This window comes from Zalophus californianus, chromosome 2 (genome assembly GCF_009762305.2).
Source record: "Zalophus californianus isolate mZalCal1 chromosome 2, mZalCal1.pri.v2, whole genome shotgun sequence".
In the NCBI taxonomy this organism is placed as follows: domain Eukaryota; kingdom Metazoa; phylum Chordata; class Mammalia; order Carnivora; family Otariidae; genus Zalophus; species Zalophus californianus.
This window is the reverse complement of record NC_045596.1, coordinates 102,107,122-102,117,322: the sequence shown is the minus strand read 5'-3', so window position 1 is coordinate 102,117,322 and position 10,201 is coordinate 102,107,122. Positions and strand designations below refer to the sequence as shown.

Here is a 10,201-nt window from a genome sequence, read left to right as displayed (position 1 = left end):
ATTCAGGAAACGGAGTCCTTTCCTATAATAAGAGAGCATATATATCATTACTATATGAAAATCAGCACCATAATAATTACTGCAGCCTTATCGTTAATGTAGCATACATTTTTTTGGCACTCCTTTTCAGAAGTCCAGAAAAAAACAAATATTATTCTGACACCAGTTCTGATGTGGGGATTTTTCTTCCAACCATTGAGCTATTAACTCAATTCAATTCAATTCCAACACTACCTGGTGATAGAGTCAGCTTCCACAGGTTAAGAACTTAGTCCTTTAGGACTGCTTCCCCCACCCCACCCCCACAGCCTCCACACCATCCCCCTCACATCCTGCCACCTGCAGATGCCAATCATCAGTCCAGGTTATCACCTGTGCTTATGACCATCTATAAATCAGAGGTTCCCATGACCCACTCCTTGGGTTGATTAATTTGCTAGAGAAGCTCACAGAACTCAAGGAAGCATTTTGCTTACTAGATCACTTGCTTATTATAAAAGATAAAACTCAGAAACAGCCAGATGGAAAAGATGCATAGGGCAAGGTGTGGGGAAAGGGCACGGAGCTTTCATGCTCTCTGAGCAACTCTCCCCAAATCTCCATGTGTTTACTAACTCCCAGCTACGTGGTATAACGGATGAAATCATTGGCCATTGGCATGGATCCAACCTCCAGCCCCTCACCCCTGTCCCCTCCTCTGTGGACATTCAGTATGTGATAGACTGGCTCTTTGCACAGGGTGGTTGAAAGAGATAGTGCAAGACAGAGCATATATATGCCCATGGAGGAACATGCATATAGACACTAGGAGCTCTGATAGCCAATCTGAAATTAAAGTGTTTTCTTTTCATCATTGTAATTGTTCCTTATTAGTAGTAGTTTTGTAAAAATCCAAGATCTGGCCTTAACCTGTGCACTGGGGGCCGCTGAGGCAAGGTCCTTGCCCACACTCGGGACAAAGTAATAGGGAATTGCTGGTGACCTGAGGAGCTTGTTAAGAGATAGCATCAAGAGCCCTCAGGTGAGGAGTGGCTTACATGGGGGAGACTGTGGGATAGAGGTGGGCATTGAAGAGGGTGTTAAGCTACTGCTGGCTGGACTTGACAAACATTGAAGTATTCATCAGGAATCCCAGTAAGTATTTGAAGGAGTAAAACCAGTAGAATGGACTTTCGGTTATAGGAGAATGAAACCTTAAAGACGTTAAATTGGATGCGAAAGGAAATGTGCCCTTATTTTGTTGTTAAGAGCCCGTGAAGTCTGAGACTACACTAGTTACATAATAACCCCTCAGTTAATTATCTTGGGATTTTTACTTTATTCCCTTGTATGACTTCATGCACTAGCTCTCAAAGAACAATGATAAACAATTGCCCTAGTTTCTGATATTTAATTACGTTACGGGCCATGGATTTAGTATTACTATTTTTAGCAGGTTAATCTTATCTTTACCTTTCGAAAAACTGAGAAATGAATGTTGAATTCCATACTGAATGCATTGTTTTCTGTTTTGATCAATTAATATGCTAAATTATTTGATTCTGAGTAGTAATCTTTTAAAGGTGCTTCTTTTAAAGGTATGTAGCTAGTGAAAGGGGGGTGGCGCTAGGTCAGTCACAGCAGGAATTGGGAAAACTTCCTTTTTCTTTATGCTCTGAAACAGTTTCAGTAGCATAATGATGATTGGATTGAAAACCTGAATTAATTTTAGCCTATAGAACCATCCGAGCTTAAGAATTTGTGAGAGGTAGCTATATGAAAGTCAACAATTTCACCAGGGTTTTCACATTTATTGGCACGATTATACAAAATCCTTAATTTATTTCATTCATAAATGTAGTTTCTTTTCCCTTCAACTCTATGTATTTGTGGCCTTGTTATCTTTTAAAAAGCAAGCCAGAAACCATATTAGTTTACTATTGCTGCTGTAATACATTATCACAAACAGTGGCTTAAAACAACACAAACTTACTCTGTAACAGTTCTGGAGGTCTGCAGTCTGCAATAAGTCTATGAAATGGGACTAAAATCAAGGTGTTGGCAGGGCTGTCCTGGAGGCATTAGGGGGGCGGGAAATCCCTCTCCTTGTCTTTTCCAGCTTCCAGAGGCTGCGCATTCCCTGGCTCCTGGTCCCCTCCTCCATCTTCAAAGCCAGCAGCGTAGCATCTTCAAATTTCTCTGATCTCTCCTCTGATTCTGATTCTGATTCTCTTGCTTTCTTCTTTTCCTCCTTATAAGGGCCTTTATGATTACATTGGGCCTATGCAGAAAATCCAGGGTACTCTCAAGACCCTTAATTCAATCACATCTGTAAAGTCCCTTTTGGCATTTAAGGTAACATATCATTTACACGATCTCTGGGCACTAGAACGTGGATGTCTTTGTGTGTGTATGTGTGTGGGGGGCATCATTCTGTCCACCACAAAAAGGTTAATTTGTTTTGGATTTTGTTCTCCAAAGAATGGGCTATTGGATCAATCATTTGTTTTTTTTTTTTTTAATTTAAGCTTTTACCTTTATATTTTCCTAAAATTAATGTTGGAGTTATTTACGATAGCTTTTTGAGGAGATTTCTTAATCTTATTCTATTAATGAAAGTATTTAGATTTATAAATTATCTTCTGTGTAGTATTTTCATTATTTTCCAGATATTCTATTATTTTGATTTCCTCTTTGATCAAAGAATCATTTCAAGATGAATTTTGAATTTCTAAACAGTTGGGGTTTTGTTATTTCTACATTTCTCAGTTTTAGGTGTTTTTTTTTTTTTAAAGATTTTATTTATTTATTTTAGAGAGAGGGAAAGCATGCAGGAGAAACAGGGGGTGGGGAAGCAGCAGAGGGAAAGGGAGAAGCAGACTCCCCCCTGAGCAGGGACCCCAATGTGGGGCTCAATCCCAGGACCCTGAGATCCTGACCTGAGCTGAAGGCAGCCACTGAACTGACTGCGCTACCCAGACGCCCGTTCTCAGTCCTAGTTTTTTTTTTTTTTTTTTTTTTAAGGATTTTATTTATTTGAGAGAGAGAGACAGCGAGAGAGGGAACACAAGCAGGGGGAGTGGGAGAGGGAGAAGCAGGCTTCCCGCTGAGCAGGGAGCCGCACCACGCAGGGCTTGATCCCAGGACCCTGGGACCATGACCTGAGCTGAAGGCAGACGCTGAACGACTGAGCCACCCAGGTGTCCCTCTCAGTTTTAGTTTTATTACATGGTGATTAAAGGGCACATTCTACAACATTTCTGCATCTGTAAATATTTTGTGTATGTGTGTGTGTATACACCCTATTATATAATTTATATAGATTATGTGAGAGAATAAAATATGTGCATTGTGTTTGTAGAGTTTAAGCATATATTTATCTGTTATAAGTTATTTAGATTCTCTGTATCTTGGAGAAAATTACTAGATCAGTTTATAAAGAGCTTATTTATTTTTTTATAGCACTATAATGTTCCATTGTATGGACATACTATAATTTATTTAAATAGACCCTACTGATAGATACTTGAATTGTTCTAATACTTTGCTATTATAACAAATAAGGCTATAATAAATACTTCACCATTAGATGGAAAATAATATGCCATTTTGTATCTGTGGGAGCATATTTGTGGAATAAATTATAAATAAATTCCATGAGCTCTGTTCCTTTTGAATCTTATTCAAATGTTTTATTATATCCCATATCACATTGCCTATATTTTAACATTTGTGAGATTTCAAAGCAGTTGTATTCTAAACTTTTTCCCTCTTTCCTCAGAAAACGTCTCTCCTAATGTACTCTAGCTTTCAGTACTTTGTTTCTCCCCGACTGCCAAACTTCCCCCCCAGATTTTTGGCATAAGTTCTCCTGTTGCTATTTCCCTCTGGGATATTTCAATCTGTGATTATTCCTGGCTCCAAATAATCTATGCTCCATAACCTTGACTCTCTTTTTTACCTGTCAACATTTTTGTTATTATTTATGATTATGTTGGTACAAATAGTATCTTAATTGCCGTGGGTTTATGACAAACATATGAACATACTATTACATGTCAGTTCCCATCTCACTTAACTGTATTTCACTGATTTTAATATGAGTATTTTTCACATTTTTAAAAAGGATTTATTTATTTGAGAGAGAGAGAGAGAGAGAGAGAGAGAGAGAGAGAGACTCTGTGAGCGGGGGGGGGAAGCGGGGCCAAGGGCAGAGGGAGAGGAGAGAGAGAATCCTTAAGCAGACTCCCTCTGAGCATGGAACCTGACACTACACTCCATCCCAGGATGCTGAGATCGTTACCTGAACTGAAACCAAAAGTTGGACGCTTAACTCACTGAGCCATCCAGGTGCCCCAAATATTTTTCACATTGTAAAGCTTCTGAAATCAGGATGTAATAATATTAAAATCACAGTAATTTATTATTTTTTCCAAAAAAAGTGTTTTTTTTAAGTTAATAGTCTTAAAATTGATGGAGTCTTACCACATCATATGTGTTCTGAAGCAGAGCAGATGTTGAATTTCCTGGAATTCATGGAATTAACCAACTTAAAAAGTTGGTCCAAAATGTGTTGTACTTGATGGATAGCCTTTGAAATAATTTACCTGGGGTTTAATCCGTTCCCTGATTTCAGCATAGATGAACTCTATTTTTCGTTCTTTTCATTTCTTTGGGCTTTGTGTGTGGTACCTTAAGTGTGTCATTTTAACCATCTTTCCAGAAATGTTTACCACTGGGTCTTGAAAGAGGAGTCTACAAATTTCTCAATAATTTGTAACCCATTTAAAACCTTGTAACAACTCTTTCTGCCTAAATTTGCTAGAATGAATTCTTTTCCCCAAAAGTGAGCCCTAGAAGATATAGGCTACCGGGGTATATTTGACATAGATAGTAGGTAAAAAGCCTAACCAAGCACACAACTGTTATAATGAAAACTGAAGGAAGGAAAGCAAATCGACTTGGAGCATTAGAATTTCCATGTGGACCTGCAAATTCAACCCATCTATAATTTCAAAGGGTGTTTTGGTGTGTGCTCATCTTTAACAGGAGGACTCAGGGAAACATGACAAAACGAACCAAAACTCTAACAACCTCACCTTCAGAAATTTAAGTAACAACAGGCCAGGGAAATAACTTCATTCTATCTTTATAGCAACTTTTCTGCAGCTTTCTCCTGATTAAGATAAATTAAACATACACTCAAGCTTGGTGTTTCTATAAATTCAATAATTATTTTTCCAAAGTGGAAAACCTATACATTATTTTAAAAACCTGTTTTATACATTAGAAATAACACAGAATTAAACATTTTTCAAGCAAAATTGGGGCAGTCAGAATTAAGCTTAGAAATACACTTTCTTTGTCATAAAGGAGTAAAAAATTAGAAGCCATTCTTCTAAATTTTGTTGTTAGAAAGAAACACTAATTTGACTATTGAAACGAAACCATCTTGGAACACTGAAAAAAAAAAAAAAAGTGTCAATGTGAGTATCCTGAAACCCTGAAGAGAATCTGGACCAACGACAAACATTTGACCAGATGCCAATAAAGCAAATTGTTTTAAGACAGGAAGCTGGACATTTTCTTTTCTTGCTGCACTTAAATTTTCCATGAACTATACTGTGTAATTCAATCACAAACAAACCCAAATAATACACATGACTTTAAATCCACACATAGGAGACTTGGGCATCAGAAGTAAAGCCCTCACACAGATGAAGCTGGGGTAAACTGTTATTAGGGACACCTGACCTGCTCTTTTCCATGACTCAGATTTTTACTGGTACTGTTATAAAAAGGGCACAAACTTCAAATAAAGATGATCATTGCCTTTTCAATGGTAATAATTAGCTATCTAAAGATATAAAAAATAATTGGTTTGTAATAGATTAAAGATGTAATGCTCTAAAATCTTTTTAAATTCTTAACTTCCTGCTCCTTGAGCGACCACAGTGCCATGGAAACAGATGTCTCACTCCAGTTTACCCCCCCATCAGAGGAGGACCCCCTAACCACTAACTCTCACCAACAAATTTCTCGTTTCCTGGGTCCTAAAGCCTGATCTTTTTTTTGCCTTCTTGGGTTTTATTCCATCATCCTGGTACTTCTGATTTTCCAGACACACGGGGTAGTAGGCATCGTGGATTGCACTGGAAGTCCACTGATTGGGTGGAGGGATAGGATGGTGATGCTGGTTAGGAACGCAGAACAGGGCTTGAGATGCATTTTGCCCTTTGCAGCATAACGTGTCAGTTTAAGGCTGATCTTTTAAACATTATTATGAAATACTTAGGCATAAAAAAGTGTAGACTGGATTACAATCAACACCTGTATTCACATCACACAGTTTAAGATAGGACATTTCAACTTTTCTTCCCTGAGGAAATTCTCCCTGGTATTTGATGCTTTTCATTTCCTTCCATGTAGTCTTCTACTACATGTGTTCCCATAAACAACATATATTATTTTGCATGCCTTAAACTTTAAATAAATATATTCTTCTGAAATGTTCTTTTTCAAATTCCCATTTTCCATGTAGCTCTAATTACTTTTTTACTGCCATAAGTATTGCATTGTATGGGTATCCCATAGAAATCCATTCTCTGACTGATGGATAGATCATTTCCAGTTTCTTACTATTTAAATACTAGTGCTATGATTTTCTTAATCATGACCTCATTGAAAACAACTTGCTCTGAGGCATACACTGAGGAGAACTCTGAGACTATAGGGGTCTTCAACATTACTAGATATGCTAGTTGCTTTCTGAAGTAGCTGTACCAATTTATGCTCCACTGCTCCACATCCTTTGGGATTATAAACTCTGTAAGCAGGGTTTTAGCTGTTGGAATACTTTGTGGCCTGGGTGAGGCTATATTCCTCCAACTATTGGAACTGCTACTCATCCCAAGGATATTTCTAGCGTGGATCCATATTTTCATGTTAATTTTTAGGTTTCAAGCTTCTGTACCACAAAGGTGGTGTGAATTCAAACCCAGAAGCTGTGGTCAGGTAAGCTCAAAGAATTCTCAGAGGAGCTGCTTCTTTTCTTTTCAAATCCAAAGCACAGACCAAGTCAAGAGAGGCTCCTTGTGATTTCTCTGGTCAGCAGGAGGAATTTTTTTCTAATTTGCCCTTACACTGAAGGTGTTGGTCTTTAGTGATCCGGGCATCATACACGAGCCTTGGTTATGACTTCTGTGTCACATGGGCTGGAGGGTCTGAGTGGTCATTAACAGCTGAGCTCCTCGTTGACTGATACTGCCCTCTTCCTCCCCACCAGCCAGCTTCCAGCCTGAGAGCCTATGCTAGTTCAAGCTTACTGCTGGTTTTTATTTTATTGGCAGTGAGAATTTAAATTTTTTTCTGTTTAGGCCTTTGGGGATAAGGTTTTTCTCTTATTTTCTAAAAATGGGAAGCATAAAAGTAATCTTGAGGTCCTGTTTATGTCATTGTGTAAGCCTTATATTCTAAATCAGCAGAAACCAACAGAATGTTCTAGTAATGGAAATGTTCTACAATCTATTCTGTCCACATGGCAGACACTTGTCACAGGTGGCTACTGAACACTTGAAATGGGGCTGACGTGTCTGGTGAACTAAATTTTTAATAGTATTTAATTTTAATTCATTAAAATTTAAACTTAAATAGCCACATGTGACTAGTAGCTATTGTATTTGACAGCACAGCTGTAAGTAGTGGTCATATTCTTTGTTACCTGGGTGGTTTTATGTATATACTAATAAACCCAATGTAGTCTGGGAAAAATGTCTTACAAATCTATTTTTGATAGTCAAAGGATAAGATATTTTGAGACATGACTTCAGAATACAACACTGTATAGTCCCATTATTGTGATAATCAGGTATTTCTCGCCTGACTTGTCTTTCTGGAAATTTTCAAAGATCTACAGTGAGCATGTCTCAGTGCACATTCTTTCCATTTTCACCTTCTCAACTGGAAGTCAGGGAGTCAATTTCTGACAGTTTTTCAAAGATATTTATGGAATATTAAAGTGTCAAGAAACCCTAAAGAGAAATAATTAGGAGCACAAATATACATATTTCGAATGCAGCATAAGACAGTATGATTAAGAGTACAATTTGGTTTGTCTTTGAACTGAAAAAGTTTATTGGTGACCTGAAAATGGGGGCAAATTAAAACACTAACATACAATTTATTTATAGTATTTTATGAAACAAAACAAGTCTGTTGCTCTAGGCCTGGATTGGGATTATATTTCCAACTTTTTAAATTTGCAAAGGACATTACATGAAATAACTTTTAATTCTTTTTTTTTTAATCACCATAAGCACAGATTAAGAAGGCCAAAGCAAAAATGTAGGTGTGAATTATAATGAAAACAAAACATATCTGGAAACACGCCATATAAACCTGGTTGGTGCAGGGATGCCTGGGTGGCTCAGTCAGTTAAGCGTCTGCCTTTGGCTCAGGTCATGATTCCAGGATCCTGGGATCGAGCCCCACGTAGGGCTCCCTGCTCCGCGGGAAGCCTGCTTCTCCCTCTCCCTCTCCCAGTCCCCCTGCTTGTGTTCCCTCTCTTGCTGTGTCTCTCTCTGTCAAATAAATAAATAAAATCTTAAAAAAAAATTATAAACCTGGTTGGTGCATTTGGCTATTTCACTGGCTGGCCTTTAAAAATAAAGATCTGTAAATCTTTCTCACTATGGACTAATCCACATGCATTCTTTATGTTCTTGTTTAAACTGATGCTCACAGGCCGGGCACTTAGGAATGCAGTGAAAATGATTCTGGAGTTAAGAGAGCATTTCATGGGATGAATAAACTAGGTCAAAAATGAAAAAGCTAAGTTTGATTTTTAAAACTCAGCACACATTTCCAGATAAAACTGATTTAAACTTGTGTCCAGAGACTTTCATGGATATTTTCATTGTATCCATATCATTTAAAATGTCTTTAACTGAAGCCTCTCAATTTCCAGTCAATGTATTTCAGACACTTTGCTTATAAAGGATTTTTTTGACACTCTCAAGACAAAATTCTTAAAAAAGAAACGTTTTCTCTAGTAAGCATTTTAGCATACTGAATATGTATACTTTCTCAGAGTGTATGTAGCCCACTCTTCTCTTGATACTCTTCATAGAAACGTCTCAGTGATTTAGGAATTCTCGGTGTCACAGTGCTCAAAGCTTGAGTAAAATGTCTTCTCATAATGCAGTTGGCTTGAATGTCTTCTTCCAGAGCCAGAAGGGCTGCCTCTCTACAGACTGCTATAATCTGAAGCAAAACAAAGAAATAAAAACAAACATACAAAAAAAAGGGGGAGAAAAAACAATCAATACTGTTTTTTAGAAATGTGTTTCAAATATTCCTCCCCGACAACTTCTACAACTATAAGCACATCGCTAACATGGATCTTTGCACTTATTCCGCTTCAGTTTTCAGAAGGATAAAAAGTAATCGCCTTCATTCCAAAGCAATGTATTAAGTACTCAGAATTAGGAGCGGCCAAAAGAGATACAAGACACTGCATATGCTCTTAAGAAGCTCGCAACGGTAAATGTGAACACACGTGCGGGCACACACTTCTGATACGAGACGACAAAAGGTGAGTGTGTATTTGCGGTGGGGGCAGGTAGGAACCGAGTGATAAGGGGGTGAGGGCAGAGGAAGGAGATACTCTGATAGACACCGAGGTCCTGCTTCCTCAGCACACCCTGTCAGGTCATAGAATTTCCACATTCCTTTTGACCTTTGAGCTATTACCGACACATAAGAGCATTTCTTTATGTGCATCTCTTGAACTGACTTCTTAGATCTTGGGAATATCGGATAGAAGTTTTCTACGTTTACTTTGGAGAGCTGAATTTTGTTTATTCAGTGAGGAAAGCTGGAAGAACTGAAAAGAATCTGGGGAGGGGGTGGAGTGGTTGCAGAGGGAGGGAGGGCAGAGTGGGCGGTCGGAAAACGGAAGGGGAGGAAGGTTCAAGTCTTGAATCCTGAAATGTGTTTTTAAGCTCTCTGGACTTCAGACAGCGGAAGCAGGCTGATGCCAGTGTCATTCTAAAGACACATTACTGTGGTGAAAAGAGCTTGTGGGATGAAAAGAGATATTGTGATTTTCAGGGCAACAGGGAAAACAGTGATTGATACTGACTGCACCTTTATATCGATAAATGAAAGGGCCAGCTGAAACACATTTGTCCAGCCATTCAGCATATTTTCTCTGTTTGTTCAC

The 10,201-nt window shown here is 38.2% G+C and overlaps 1 protein-coding gene across 2 annotated transcripts in view; it reads right to left on the bottom strand.

Annotated features, from left to right (window-relative positions):
• Window positions 1-4,411: 4,411 nt before the first annotated feature.
• The window catches only part of SPATA5 (spermatogenesis associated 5), a 331,633-nt gene continuing 325,843 nt past the window's right edge, over window positions 4,412-10,201 (bottom strand). For both annotated transcript variants that reach the window (XM_027599262.1, XM_027599263.1), the window contains one exon: window positions 4,412-9,240. In XM_027599262.1, the coding sequence (XP_027455063.1) occupies window positions 9,064-9,240 (177 nt within the window). In that variant the 3' untranslated portion in view covers window positions 4,412-9,063. The remainder of the gene's footprint in view (window positions 9,241-10,201) is intronic.